The 16,205-nt window shown below is 44.0% G+C and overlaps 1 protein-coding gene across 1 annotated transcript in view; it reads left to right on the top strand.

Annotated features, from left to right (window-relative positions):
- THSD7A (thrombospondin type 1 domain containing 7A) overlaps positions 1 to 16,205 on the top strand; it is a 172,536-nt gene that overhangs the window by 60,477 nt on the left and 95,854 nt on the right. The window contains exon 2 of the mRNA XM_075271807.1: positions 14,524 to 15,355. Within this exon, the coding sequence (XP_075127908.1) occupies positions 14,524 to 15,355 (832 nt within the window). The remainder of the gene's footprint in view (positions 1 to 14,523; positions 15,356 to 16,205) is intronic.

Here is a 16,205-nt window from a genome sequence, read left to right as displayed (position 1 = left end):
ACAGTATATACACACAATACAGTATATCCATACAGTACATACAGCACAGTATATACACACAGTACAGTATATACATACAGTACATACAGCGCAGTATATACACACAGTACAGTATATACATACAGTACATACAGCACAGTATATACATGGAATACAGTATTTACATACAGTACATACAGCGCAGTATATACACACAGTACAGTATATACATACAGTACATACAGACACTACAATACAATATATGCACACAGTACAGTAAATACATTATATATATATATACATTATATACATACATTACAGTATATATACGGTATATACATACATTACAGTATATATACACAGTACAGTATATACAGATAGTACATTACAGTATATATACACACAGTACAGTATATACATACAATACAATACCATACATATACACACAGTACAGTATATACAAACAGTACAATGCTGTACATATTCACACAATACAATACAGTATATATACATGCAGTACAATACAGTATATGCACACAGCACACTGTACGTACATACAGAAGGCACACACAGTAGAGTATATACACAAAATACAGTATATATACATGCAGTAGAGTATATACACACAGCACAGTACAGTACAGTATATATACATCAGTATATACCCACAGTAGAATATAGGCGGCGTCCCCAGGCCTGGGCCAGCAGGTGGCAGCGCTTGTACCGTCATCTCCAGGCTGGGGAGTCATTTGGTGTTAATAATCTGATCCCCGGATAATTCACTTACAATATGTTACAGGAATTTATTACCAAGTCTGCAAAAACCAACCTGTCACATCCTGGGCGTCAGAAATGGCGGCTCATCCTAAGATACGGGCACAGCCAGAGGTGGAACCTGAAGCCCCTGGGGGAACAAACCCTCATAGTAATGACAGTTTATTACCAAGTCTAATGGCAAACATTGTATCGAGATGTCATGCCACAGTGACACATTACCCCCATACCAGTGACAAGCACAGAGCCCCAATATCTGTCAGGGGTACGGTGCTCCCATAGTAGTGACAACCACAGTGCCCCCATAATAATGTCAGCCACAGTGCCACCATAGCAGTGATAGGCTTCCATACTGGGGACAAACCTCCGTGCCCCCATAATATTGGTAGCCAGATACCTGGTCACTTAGGTAAGACGAGTCCCACAACCACAAGCCATATCAGACAGCGCCACCTGCTGGTCATATTTTCTAAAAAAAACAGTTCACATTACCCTTTTGACTCCAGTGAAATAAAGTAACTTTTGGATAAGATGCTGTACACATGACCTATACTGCCCATACATGACGTATATACTGTATATACAGTACACCGCCCGCCTGCGCTGATTCTCATTAAGATCCCCTCTGACTTTTAGACACCATTATTTTTGACTGACAAAATCCTTAATGAGGGGCTTCTTGTTCCTCTTGCATATTGATGCGCAGACTGCGCCAAGCGTGTGATTTATGGCGACTGATCTGCAGCAGACTGCCACTTAATAAGATCGCTGATACTGGGAAATACAGGCGGGAGAAGAACAACAAGCGCCTTCATTTCTTATTTCTCCATTATTAATACTTTGCCAATATTCAGTCTCTTTTTGTTTATCGCAGTTCAAAGCGGCAGCACATCAATCGCTCCCGTCCTAAACGCTGAATGTTACACATCAGCCGGCATCGGAATACATTATACGTATCAGACCGTCTGCATTATGTTTCTATAAAAGTTTCTGCAAATAAGAGATAAAGCAGGAAGTTATTTAAAGGGACAGTACACTTAAAGGGGTTGTCCAGAGTGCTGCTTTCAGATACAGTAGTCTATTAATATAGTAATGATAATAGTAGTCTATTAGGTACAGTGGAGAGCTGATGAAGTAGAGCGACTGTAGTAGAGAGCTGCTGTAATGGAGAGCGGCTTTATTGGAGAGCGGCTGTAGTGGAGAGCGACTCTAGCAGAGAGTGGCTGTAGTGGAGAGCGGCTGTAGTAGAGACCTGCTGTAGTGGAGAATGGTTATACTGGAGAGCGGCTGTAGTGGAGAGTGGTTATACTGGAGAGCGGCTGTAGTGGAGAGTGGTTATACTGGAGAGTGGCTGTAGTGGAGAGTGGTTATACTGGAGAGCGGCTGTAGTGGAGAGTGGTTATACTGGAGAGCGGCTGTAGTGGAGAGTGGCTGTAGTGGAGAGTGGCTGTAGTAGAGACCTGCTGTAGTGGAGAGTGGCTGTAGTAGAGACCTGCTGTAGTGGAGAGTGGTTATACTGGAGAGCGGCTGTAGTGGAGAGTGGCTGTAGTAGAGAGTGGCTGTAGTGGAGAGCGGCTGTAGTAGAGAGTGGCTGTAGTGGAGAGCAGCTGTAGTAGAGAGTGGCTGTAGTGGAGAGCAGCTGTAGTAGAGAGTGGCTGTAGTGGAGAGCGGCTGTAGTAGAGACCTGCTGTAGTGGAGAGTGGTTATACTGGAGAGCGGCTGTAGTGGAGAGTGGCTGTAGTGGTGAGTGGCTGTAGTAGAGAGTGGCTGTAGTGGAGACCTGCTGTAGTGGAGAGTGGTTATACTGGAGAGCGGCTGTAGTGGAGAGTGTTTATACTGGAGAGCGGCTGTAGTGGAGAGTGGCTGTAGTAGAGAGTGGTTGTAGTGGAGAGCGGCTGTAGTGGAGAGCGACTGTAGTAGAGAGCTGCTGTAGTGGAGAGTGACTGTAGTAGAGAGTGGCTGTAGTAGAGAGCTGCTGTAGTGGAGAGTGGCTGTGGTGGAGAGTGGCTGTAGCGGAGAGTGGCTGTACTGGAGAGCAGCTGTAGTAGAGAGAGGCTGTAGTAGAGAGCTGCTGTAGTGGAGAGTGGCTGTAATGGAGAGTGGTTATACTGGAGAGCGGCTGTAGTGGAGAGAGGCTGAAGTGGAGAGCGACTGTAGTGGAGAGTGGCTGTAGTAGAGAGTGGCTGTAGTGGAGAGAGGCTGTAGTGGAGAGAGGCTGTAGTAGAGAGCGGCTGTAGTAGAGAGCGGCTGTAGTAGAGAGCTGCTGTAGTGGAGAGTGGCTGTAATGGAGAGTGGTTATATTGGAGAGCGGCTGTAGTGGAGAGCGGCTGTAGTGGAGAGTGGTTGTACTGGAGATCGGCTGTAGTGGAGAGTGGTTGTACTGGAGAGCGGCTGTAGTGGAGAGTGGCTATAGTGGAGAGCGGCTGTAGTAGAGAGCGACTGTAGTAGACACCTGCTGTAGTGGAGAGTGGCTGTAGTGGAGAGTGGTTGTACTGGAAAGCGGCTGTAGTGTAGAGTGGCTGTAGTGGAGAGCGACTGTAGTAGAGAGCTGCTGTAATGGAGAGTGGCTGTAGTTGAGAGCGGCTGTAGTGGAGACTGGCTGTAGTGGAGAGCGGCTGTAGTGGAGAGCAGCTATAGTGGAGAGATGTTGTAATGGAGAGCGGCTGTAGTGGAGAGCGGCTGTAGCGGAGAGTGGCTGTACTGGAGAGCAGCTGTAGTAGAGAGAGGCTGTAGTAGAGAGCTGCTGTAGTGGAGAGTGGCTGTAATGGAGAGTGGTTATACTGGAGAGCGGCTGTAGTGGAGAGCGGCTGTAATGGAGAGTGGTTATACTGGAGAGCGGCTGTAGTGGAGAGAGGCTGAAGTGGAGAGCGACTGTAGTGGAGAGTGGCTGTAGTAGAGAGTGGCTGTAGTGGAGAGAGGCTGTAGTGGAGAGAGGCTGTAGCAGAGAGCGGCTGTAGTAGAGAGCGGCTGTAGTAGAGAGCTGCTGTAGTGGAGAGTGGCTGTAATGGAGAGTGGTTATATTGGAGAGCGGCTGTAGTGGAGAGCGGCTGTAGTGGAGAGTGGTTGTACTGGAGATCGGCTGTAGTGGAGAGTGGTTGTACTGGAGAGCGGCTGTAGTGGAGAGCGGCTGTAGTAGAGAGCGACTGTAGTAGACACCTGCTGTAGTGGAGAGTGGCTGTAGTGGAGAGTGGTTGTACTGGAAAGCGGCTGTAGTGTAGAGTGGCTGTAGTGGAGAGCGACTGTAGTAGAGAGCTGCTGTAATGGAGAGTGGCTGTAGTTGAGAGCGGCTGTAGTGGAGACTGGCTGTAGTGGAGAGCGGCTGTAGTGGAGAGCAGCTATAGTGGAGAGATGTTGTAATGGAGAGCGGCTGTAGTGGAGAGCGGCTGTAGTAGAGACCTGCTATAGTGGAGAGTGGCTGTAATGGAGAGTGGTTGTAGTGGAGAGCGACTGTAATAGAGAGCTGCTGTAGTGGAGAGTAACTGTAGTGGAGAGTGGTTGTACTGGAGAGCGGCTGTAGTGGAGAGCGACTGTAGTAGAGAGCTGCTGTAGTGGAGAGTGACTGTAGTAGAGAGCTGCTGTAATGGAGAGTGGCTGTAGTGGAGAGCGACTGTAGTGGAGAATATATAATAAGAATATATATTTGGACTGTAACATCACATCTTGGGCAATAAAGTCCTGCATATTTTCTCATATTGGAGTGCTGACCCTAGATAGATAGATAGATAGATAGATAGATAGATAGATAGATAGGAGATAGATAGATAGATAGATAGATAGATAGATAGATAGATAGGAGATATATAGATAGATAGATAGATAGATAGATAGATAGATAGATATTCATATAGATACATTTGTGTATATTAGTAACTCTCTCTTTGCACTTCCTACATGATTGTACAACAAGGACATTCCCAGGGACAAATCTTTGCATTTTCTTGGAGGAGATTATAACCTTCTCGGGGAGGGGGGGGGGGGAGCGTCTTTGAACTGCTCGGCTCCTCTGATGTGTAAGGGATTAACCCCTGTGTTATGTCTGATAGGTTATACTGTTATTAATATTCGCAGGGATACACCGCAGCCTGGCCGCTTCTAGTCGCTGACTTGTTATAGATGTGGGATTATTATCCTATATGCGTATAATCCGTAGATCTCCTCCATATTATGGATGTGTAATAGGACACACAGTCAGTGGGCTCTGCTCTCCCCCGTGCGCCCCCGAAGTCACATGGGGTCAATCTCTGACTACTAAGTAATATCTCTGTATGCAATTGGGATGGTAAAGGGGTTACACAGGGGCAGATGTACCCAGGGCCTGGGGGGTCCATTGGCTCCTTATCCTCATAGGTGGACCCCAATATTATAAATGGTAATAGTAAGTTGGGGCCCTGCTATAGACTCTACCCCGGGGCCCTGGGGCTTGAGGTTTATGGCCTGGCCCTTATGACTCCATAAACTTAACTACATTTTAGGCTCAAACTGTATTATGGGTCTTATCAGTGGGGGGGGTCTGACTTTTGGCCCCCCACTCACCAGATGACTGTACGGCTCATGTCATCCTCACCAGGGACAGCACCACACATTTGGTAATGGCGGATAGTGGTATAGCAACCAAGAGCATGTCAGTCCTATGCAAGTGAACGCAACTGTGCTGCTGTGCCTGGCACGACCACATTGGGGGATAACCAATAAGGGGGCGCAGTTCTCGATGTGACCCCATAAACCATCGCTATATAACATCTTGTACTGCAGCACATTGCAGGCCACGTCTTCACGGTTTTTGTTGCTTTTGTGTATTTTCCTCTCAGGGGTTTCGATGCTGAAAGTTACTTATTGTTAAAGAGGACCTGGGGGGGCAGAAATCTATAAAGCCATTGAGTTCCCCCCGCTGTTAGTGAGAATGGCCGCCCCCCAGCCCCCGCTCTTCTATATGTCGTCTCCTCAGGGTACAGAGGTTTTCTGCGCTCTTTTTCAGGTTTCATTTTCCCACTGCCTACTGGTAAAGCGTCCGTCCTGCTGCTGCGGTAATAAGGGGCTAATGAAGCATCTTCTGATCTCCTTAGTAGAGGCGGTGGCGGAGAGTTGTGCGCGGGGTAACCATCGGCCGCTACATTGTAAACCTTCTCTTACAACTATGTATCTGTAGGGTATACAGAGAAGGGATTTATGGCGCAGGCAACAATGACTATGATGATGAGGTTCATCGTTCACATGGTACAGAAGCAGCTCAGTCTCATTCGAATGAATAGGACTGAGATGAAATACTATGTATGGACACTACACAATGTGTTCACTGAAGAGACTGCGGTAGGGTTGAGCAATCAGGATGAGGAAAGATCGGATCCCGATCGGCGATCGAACAAATTTCACGATCGGGATCGGCTGGAAAATGATTAGAAATCAGATTTTAAAATCGATCCTGAAATCTGAAGATCGGCTCAACCCTACTGTATATCCTATTAATATTATAAATATGAAAGTTTGTGAGTTTGGATGTTTGTGGGTTTGTGTGTTTGGATGTTTGGATGTTTGTTCCTCAATCACACCCGAAAGGCTCAATGGATTTCCTAGAAATTTCACACACACCTACATATTGGCCAGGAAGGGGGTAATAGGCTACTTTAAAAGTGATTCACTCACCCCAAAACGCCACCGTGACCCTCCAAAGTTGTCTCCAGCATTGCTGTCGGCCCGGGCATCACGTCAGCACAGACAGTTACAGACAGCTGCTATTGGTGCATGGCGGTGTGTAGGTGGGTTAGGGAGCCAGCACAACGGCCCCATAGGTTTGCGCAGAATTGTGGGAGTGCCCAGTGTCCCAGGACACTCTCCTCAACATGGCGACTGCCCACAAGCTTCCCCAGGCCGCTCATATGCCGGCCGGCTAAACATGTCCTCATGCTGCTGCTGATCCGCCCAGCTGCACGAACATACGTATTGTGCAGCCGGGAAACCCAATATGCTGGCTGACCACACATCTCCTCATGCCGCCGTAGCAATCAGCAGCAGCGCGCCCAGCCCTAACGTGTCCAGCCGCACAAATACACTGTGCGCCCGGGAAACTCAACGTCTCGGCAAGGACCACACAGACCTCCACAGCATCTACAGGGTAAGTGCTGCGGGTCCAATGATCGGCGGGTTGCTTAAGTGAGGGGGAAAAGAGGTGATGGGTAGAGGGCAGGTGGGGTGGTGGGGGGGCGGGGGGGTTTTGAAGGAGGTGTTGGGGGGGATTAGGACCAGAGGGCAGAAGGTAAGTAGGGGGGCCCCAACTGAACATGCGAACAGGGGGGGTTAAGGTAAGCGGGGTCACAGGTGGGTAAGCGGGAGAAAGGGTCAGGGTGGGGGAAAAGGAGAGGGCCCCAAGCGCAGCAGCGTGGCCGTGGGGTCCCGGCCCACCATGCTGTGGGAGGGGCCCGCGCTGGCCACAAGTAGGGGGGCATTGGGACCCACGGGCCGCGCTGCAGGTGGTTTGCGCAAGCGTCAGGGGGCCGCCACCGAAGTCGCGGGTTATAGCTAGTATAATATACAAATAGGGTTGAGTGATCGCGATTGGGAAAGATCGGATCCCAATCGGCGATCGAGCAAATTTCACGATCACAATCGGGATCGGCTGGAAAATGATCGGATATTGGATTTTAAAATCGATCCTGAAATCTTAATATTGGCTCAACCCTAGACTGTGGCGCTCAACCAATATGTGTCAAACACAACCAGTCATATACTGACTTATTCTAAGGATAGGACATCAATATGTTATTCCTGGAAAAACTCTTTAGGCTGAGGCCCCACGTTGCTTGTTTTGTTGCAGATTTTGCTGCGTTTTTTGAGTGGACTGAGCGGAGAAGTAGAAGAACTTCCTAGATATTTCCCATTCCCTTTGTAGCCATTTGAGTTTTGGCTCAAAAACTTGCAACAAAATCTGCAACAAAGTAACAGCTGCGTTCCCGCGACGCGGAGCCTTGACCTTGACGATGTTTTGCCACTAAAAAATTGTAGAAACTTTTGTGGGTGGTTTTATATTCCTGACAAATCATAACTTTTACAAACTTCATTCCCAAAATGAAACTTCCGGAAACAAAAAAAAAGATGAATGGGGAGAAGATATGACAGGGATACGGAGGAACAGGCAGGAGAAGAAGGAGATGGCGGAAGCGGGAAGCAGCCACTTTGATGTTGACTTCAGTGAGCGTTGCGTCTTTGATGTCGGCTTCAAACTGCGTTGGCTTCCCTAGTGGGAGATTTGACATGGCGGATGATGGACGTATTGGCAGGCGCTGGGTCCAGGCTCTTCATATTCAGGGCAGTATATCTGAGTGTCAGCTTTACACATAGAGACGCATCAGCTCTGATTATAAGAGCCGGTAAACGCTTCTCCGTCACAAGTAATCTGCAAATGGAACAATTTATAGACAGAATTTGGCAAATTTATCTGCTGATACACAAGAAGGCGAGTATAACAGAGGAGTTGTCTGGTACAGAAGACCCATTTTCATGCACAATATCAGTGAATCCTGAGTTAAAGGGGTTCCAATAACAAGTAATTAATTACCTATCTTTAGGATTGATCATCAATTGAAAATTATCAGGGGAGGGGGGTCCGACACCCAAGACCCCCACAAATTGTCTGTTTAATGAGTGTTCAATTAAGCAGTGATAGTATTACTGACCTATCTATCTGCAGGGCTGGGGTGATATGCTGGGTCTGGTGACACTAACCTATCTATCTGCAGGGCTGGGGTGATATGCTGGGTCTGGTGACACTAACCTATCTATCTGCAGCGCTGGGGTGATATGCTGGGTCTGGTGTCACTAACCTATCTATCTGCAGGGCTGGGGTGATATGCTGGGTCTGGTGACACTAACTTATCTATCTGCAGGGCTGGGGTGATATGCTGGGTCTGGTGACAGTAACCTATCTATCTGCAGGGCTGGGGTGATATGCTGGGTCTGGTGACAGTAACCTATCTATCTGCAGGGCTGGGGTGATATGCTGGTTCTGGTGACAGTAACCTATCTATCTGCAGGACTGGGGTGATATGCTGGGTCTGGTGACACTAACCTATCTATCTGCAGGGCTGGGGTGATATGCTGGGTCTGGTGACACTAACTTATCTATCTGCAGGGCTGGGGTGATATGCTGGGTCTGGTGACAGTAACCTATCTATCTGCAGGACTGGGGTGATATGCTGGTTCTGGTGACAGTAACCTATCTATCTGCAGGACTGGGGTGATATGCTGGGTCTGGTGACACTAACTTATCTATCTGCAGGGCTGGGGTGATATTCTGGGTCTGGTGACACTAACCTATCTATCTGCAGGGCTGGGGTGATATGCTGGGTCTGGTGACAGTAACCTATCTATCTGCAGGGCTGGGGTGATATGCTGGGTCTGGTGACAGTAACCTATCTATCTGCAGGGCTGGGGTGATATGCTGGTTCTGGTGACAGTAACCTATCTATCTGCAGGACTGGGGTGATATGCTGGGTCTGGTGACACTAACCTTTCTATCTGCAGGGCTGGGGTGATATGCTGGGTCTGGTGACACTAACTTATCTATCTGCAGGGCTGGGCTGATATACTGGTTCTGGTGACAGTAACCTATCTATCTGCAGGACTGGGGTGATATGCTGGGTCTGGTGACAGTAACCTATCTATCTGCAGGGCTGGGGTGATATTCTGGGTCTGGTGACACTAACCTATCTATCTGCAGGGCTGGGGTGATATGCTGGGTCTGGTGACAGTAACCTATCTATCTGCAGGGCTGGGGTGATATGCTGGGTCTGGTGACAGTAACCTATCTATCTGCAGGGCTGGGGTGATATGCTGGTTCTGGTGACAGTAACCTATCTATCTGCAGGGCTGGGGTGATATGCTGGGTCTGGTGACAGTAACCTATCTATCTGCAGGGCTGGGGTGATATGCTGGTTCTGGTGACAGTAACCTATCTATCTGCAGGGCTGGGGTGATATGCTGGGTCTGGTGACAGTAACCTATCTATCTGCAGGACTGGGGTGATATGCTGGTTCTGGTGACAGTAACCTATCTATCTGCAGGACTGGGGTGATATGCTGGTTCTGGTGACAGTAACCTATCTATCTGCAGGACTGGGGTGATATGCTGGTTCTGGTGACACCTATCTATCTGCAGGGCTGGGGTGATATGCTGGTTCTGGTGACAGTAACCTATCTATCTGCAGGGCCGGGGTGATATGCTGGGTCTGGTGACACCTATCTATCTGCAGGGCTGGGGTGATATGCTGGGTCTGGTGACAGTAACCTATCTATCTGCAGGACTGGGGTGATATGCTGGTTCTGGTGACAGTAACCTATCTATCTGCAGGGCTGGGGTGATATGCTGGTTCTGGTGACACTAACCTATCTATCTGCAGGGCTGGGGTGATATGCTGGATCTGGTGACAGTAACCTATCTATCTGCAGGGCTGGGGTGATATGCTGGTTCTGGTGACAGTAACCTATCTATCTGCAGGGCTGGGGTGATATGCTGGTTCTGGTGACAGTAACCTATCTATCTGCAGGGCTGGGGTGATATGCTGGTCCTGATGACACTAACCTATCTATCTGCAGGGCTGGGGTGATATTCTGGTTCTGGTGACCCTAACCTATCTATCTGCAGGGCTGGGGTGATATGCTGGTTCTGGTGACAGTAACCTATCTATCTGCAGGGCTGGGGTGATATTCTGGTTCTGGTGACCCTAACCTATCTATCTGCAGGGCTGGGGTGATATGCTGGTTCTGGTGACAGTAACCTATCTATCTGCAGGGCTGTGGTGATATGCTGGTTCTGGTGACAGTAACCTATCTATCTGCAGGGCTGGGGTGATATGCTGGATCTGGTGACAGTAACCTATCTATCTGCAGGACTGGGGTGATATGCTGGTTCTGGTGACAGTAACCTATCTATCTGCAGGACTGGAGTGATATGTTGGGTTCTTATACGAGACTCCCTTTAAGCCACCAGACTGAGGACAATCATTTGGCCACCACCATGTTTTCCGTTGTACCAGCCAGCACTCCGCAGTAGAGCTCCAGTCCGCCCCACCTGTACCTCCCCTCCATCTTGCTCCATATTCTGCAGCTTATTGTGCCCTTTTTTAATTTCACTTTGCGATCCCCCGCAGGGTTAACCTGGCAATGACCCGAACTGTTCATATTCATCCATATAATTTAATTGGCTTCTCTCCGCGTATGAAAACCCAATTACACACGACGTCCCTTCCTCCATTATCCCGTCACCGTTGGAGAATTTGGTCTTTCATGCTGAGTTTTTGCAGCCCGGAATCTTCCGTCTACCTGAAAGTACAAATACTAATTAGAGGGTTTCGCCCAAGGTGCTGGCTGGTGATAAGACAAGGCCGCCATGAGTTTCCTTCGAGTCAATGCGGACATGTTTGCGAAATTGGGATTAGATTGTGGCCTTCTCCTTTAAGTACACCGTTTAGGCTTTTTTTGTATTTGGTCTCGGCTGGTGTTCTCCCGAAATTCTCGGAGCCTCCTTATATGTGAGTGCGGATAATGCCGCTGTGATCTTGTTATTTCCGAGAGGTCGATGAGAGATAAAGCCAAGGTGTAATCTTCCCGGGAATAGAAAGTAAATTGCATTTGTATTTTCCATATATTTATTTTGTAGGTGCCGCGAAAATCTATGAAGCTAAGATTTACATGTAATCAGAGCGGAATACTAAAGGAGTTTTTATGGGTTTAATCTATTCTTCCCAGCTGGCTACACCGAACAGCGGGCGTAAAATATACAAAATACAACTCACTGCCGCGGTATTATATATACAGGAAATGAGAAGGAGGAAGGAAATAGTGTTATTATAGGTTTACTGTACCTAATACTAAACTGCTGGGGGCGCAAAGGAAGAGTCATCCAGATAGGACAATTATTTGTGGAAGTCCATAGTGGGCAGTATTATAGTAGTTATATTCTTGTACATAGGAGCAGTATTATAGTAGTTATATTCTTGTACATAGGAGTAGTATTATAGTAGTTATATTCTTGTACATAGGAGCAGTATTATAGTAGTTATATTCTTGTACATAGGAGTAGTATTATAGTAGTTATATTCTTGTATATAGGACTAGTATTATAGTAGTTATATTCTTGTACATAGGAGTAGTATTATAGTAGTTATATTCTTGTACATAGGAGTAGTATTATAGTAGTTATATTCTTGTACATAGGAGTAGTATTATAGTAGTTATATTCTTGTACATAGGAGCAGTATTATAGTAGTTATATTCTTGTACATAGGAGTAGTATTATAGTAGTTATATTCTTGTACATAAGAGCAGTATTATAGTAGTTATATTCTTGTACATAGGAGTAGTATTATAGTAGTTATATTCTTGTACATAGGAGTAGTATTATAGTAGTTATATTCTTGTACATAGGAGCAGTATTATAGTAGTTATATTCTTGTACATAGGGGCAGTATTATAGTAGTTATATTCTTGTACATAGGAGTAGTATTATAGTAGTTATATTCTTGTACATAGGAGTAGTATTATAGTAGTTATATTCTTGTACATAGGAGCAGTATTATAGTAGTTATATTCTTGTACATAGGAGCAGTATTATAGTAGTTATATTCTTGTACGTAGGAGGTAGTCTTATAGTAGTTATATTCTTGTACATAGGAGGTAGTATTATAGTAGTTATATTCTTGTACATAGGAGTAGTATTATAGTAGTTATATTCTTGTACATAGGAGTAGTATTATAGTAGTTATATTCTTGTACATAGGAGTAGTATTATAGTAGTTATATTCTTGTACATAGGAGCAGTATTATAGTAGTTATATTCTTGTACATAGGAGCAGTATTATAGTAGTTATATTCTTGTACATAGGAGTAGTATTATAGTAGTTATATTCTTGTACATAGGAGGTAGTATTATAGCAGTTATATTCTTGTACATAGCAGCAGTATTATAGTAGTTATATTCTTGTACATAGGAGTAGTATTATAGTAGTTATATTCCTGTACATACGAGGTGGTATTATAGTAGTTATATTCTTGTATATAGGAGCAGTATTATAGCAGTTACATTCTTGTACATAGGGGACAGTATTATAGTAGTTATATTCTTGTACATAGGAGTAGTATTATAGTAGTTATATTCTTGTACATAGGAGCAGTATTATAGTAGTTATATTCGTGTACATAGGAGCAGTATTATAGCAGTTATATTCTTGTACATAGGAGTAGTATTATATTTAGTTATATTCTTGTACATAGGAGCAGTATTATAGTAGTTATATTCTTGTACATAGGAGTAGTATTATAGTAGTTATATTCTTGTACATAGGAGGTAGTATTATAGCAGTTATATTCTTGTACATAGCAGCAGTATTATAGTAGTTATATTCTTGTACATAGGAGTAGTATTATAGTAGTTATATTCTTGTACATAGGAGTAGTATTATAGTAGTTATATTCTTGTACATAGGAGTAGTATTATAGTAGTTATATTCTTGTACATAGGAGTAGTATTATAGTAGTTATATTCTTGTACATAGGAGGTAGTATTATAGCAGTTATATTCTTGTACATAGCAGCAGTATTATAGTAGTTATATTCTTGTACATAGGAGTAGTATTATAGTAGTTATATTCTTGTACATAGCAGCAGTATTATAGTAGTTATTTTCTTGTACATAGCAGCAGTATTATAGTAGTTATATTCTTGTACATAGGAGCAGTATAATAGTAGTTATATTCTTGTACATAGGAGCAGTATTATAGTAGTTATATTCTTGTACATAGGAGCAGTATTATAGTAGTTATATTCTTGTACATAGGAGCAGTATGATAGTAGTTATATTCTTGTACATAGGAGCAGTATGATAGTAGTTATATTCTTGTACATAGGAGCAGTATTATAGTAGTTATATTCTTGTACATAGGAGGTAGTATTATAGTAGTTATTTTCTTGTACATAGCAGCAGTATTATAGTAGTTATATTCTTGTACATAGGAGTAGTATTATAGTAGTTATATTCTTGTACATAGGAGCAGTATTATAGTAGTTATATTCTTGTACATAGAGAGCAGTATAATAGTAGTTATATTCTTGTACATAGGAGCAGTATTATAGTAGTTATATTCTTGTACATAGCAGCAGTATTATAGTAGTTATATTCTTGTACATAGGAGCAGTATTATAGTAGTTATATTCTTGTACATAGAGAGCAGTATTATAGTAGTTATATTCTTGTACATAGGAGCAGTATTATAGTAGTTATATTCTTGTACATAGAGAGCAGTATTATAGTAGTTATATTCTTGTACATAGGAGCAGTATTATAGTAGTTATATTCTTGTACATAGGAGCAGTATTATAGTAGTTATATTCTTGTACATAGGAGCAGTATGATAGTAGTTATATTCCTGTACATATCAGTAGTATTTCTCTAGATATAAGGCAGTATATTCTCGAATATTGAGAGCAATTATTTGAGGTTCTTTTTTCACCTCTATAGTATTTTGGGGGGTTAGTATTCTTGTGTTTGTAAGATTCCACATAGAGTTCTTAAAGGCTTCTCAAAGACTGGAGTAGAAATCACCAGAAATTAACATTTAGTGTGAACGTGTTAGTGTATCTCCTTATATACGCTCATATCATTGGTTAGTAAGAACACTATCTAATGTCTATGGTCTTCACGAAACTATATATGTATGTATATTTTCATGACAGTAATGGATTTTTCTTTACAATTCTTAGAATTCATCTTTATTTCTTCTTTCAGGTCCATGGGGGCGATGTATGGGAGATGAATGTGGCCCGGGAGGTATACAGACAAGGGCGGTATGGTGTGCGCACACGGAGGGGTGGACGACTCTCCCCACAAATTGTAAACAGACAGACAGACCCGAAAACCAGCAAAACTGTTTTAGAGTTTGTGACTGGCATAAAGAACTGTATGACTGGCAGTTGGGTAGTTGGAACCAGTGCACACCAGTCACATCCAGGTTATCCGAGAAACCAACAGAATGCACAAAAGGCGAGGAAGGAATTCAGACGAGGGAGGTCGTCTGTCTCCAGAAAGCCACCGGGACGGAGGCAGATGACAGTATTTGCGAATACTTCGAGTCCAAGCCCCGGCTAGAACAAGGTTGCCTTATCCCCTGTCCTCAGGATTGTATTGTATCAGATTTTTCTCCTTGGTCGGATTGTTCCAAAACATGTGGCAATGGATTAAAGCACAGGACACGCTATGTGGTGGCCATGCCCCAATTCGGTGGCTCGGGTTGTCCCAACCTAACGGAATTTCAGGTTTGTCAAGGAGATCCTTGCGAAGGAGAAGAAAACATGTACAGTCTAAACGTTGGACCTTGGAGTTCGTGCTCGATACCGATTACTAGACATGTTAGACAAACCGGGAAGAGGGGCAAAAACCGGGAACGGGCAAAAGAGAGGGAAAAGGCCGTGAAGGACCCAGAGGCTCGAGAACTGATTAAGAAGAAGAGGAACCGCAACCGGAAAAACCGCCAGGAAAATAGATACTGGGATATACAAATCGGGTATCAGACAAGGCTGGTGAGCTGCATGCACAAAAACGGGAAAACCGCAGCCCTCAGGTAAATGCTTGTCAAAAATTTAGAGATATAAACTAGAAAAAAAGATGAATATACAGCATAATAGTGTCCATTACTGTAATGTGTGGCCATGTTATACTTCTACTGATATAATAGTGATACAATATGTCATGTTGAGTAATGGAGCATGGCCACAGATAGCCCAATTTTATTGGTACCATTTAGGCCTTAAATAGGGCAAATTGGAAGCGTCCAACAGGCAGAATTGGCCAATATGTAGCAAAGTGGTTTCCATCTCAGTCTCTGTGGGAAAACTCAATCATCCCATTTTAGGCCCATGGGGGACCTAAGGCCGAAAGATCTGTCACCGACTATATACAGTATATCTCATTGCTTGTCAGGAGCAGCACCGAAACACTATAAACACAATGGGGTACTGAAAAATCCAATGTGTACATCAATATATTAGTGGGATTGATAAGATAGATAGATAGATAGATAGATAGATAGATAGATAGATAGATAGGAGATAGATAGATAGATAGATAGATAGGAGATAGATAGATAGATAGATAGATAGATAGATAGATAGATGATAGATAGATAGATAGATAGATAGATAGATAGGAGATAGATAGATAGATAGATAGATAGATAGATAGATAGGAGATAGATAGATAGATAGATAGATAGATAGGAGATAGATAGATAGATAGATAGATAGATAGATAGATAGATAGATAGATAGGAGATAGATGAATATGAGATAATAGATAGATAGATAGATAGATAGATAGATAGATAGATAGATAGATGATAGATAGGAGATAGATAGATAGATAGATAGATAGATAGATAGATAGATAGGAGATAGATAGATAGATAGATAGAT

This window comes from Leptodactylus fuscus, chromosome 4 (assembly GCF_031893055.1).
Source record: "Leptodactylus fuscus isolate aLepFus1 chromosome 4, aLepFus1.hap2, whole genome shotgun sequence".
Classification (NCBI taxonomy): Eukaryota; Metazoa; Chordata; class Amphibia; order Anura; family Leptodactylidae; genus Leptodactylus; species Leptodactylus fuscus.
The sequence above is the reverse complement of the archived record's forward strand: the minus strand, read 5'-3'. Positions and strand labels throughout refer to the sequence as shown.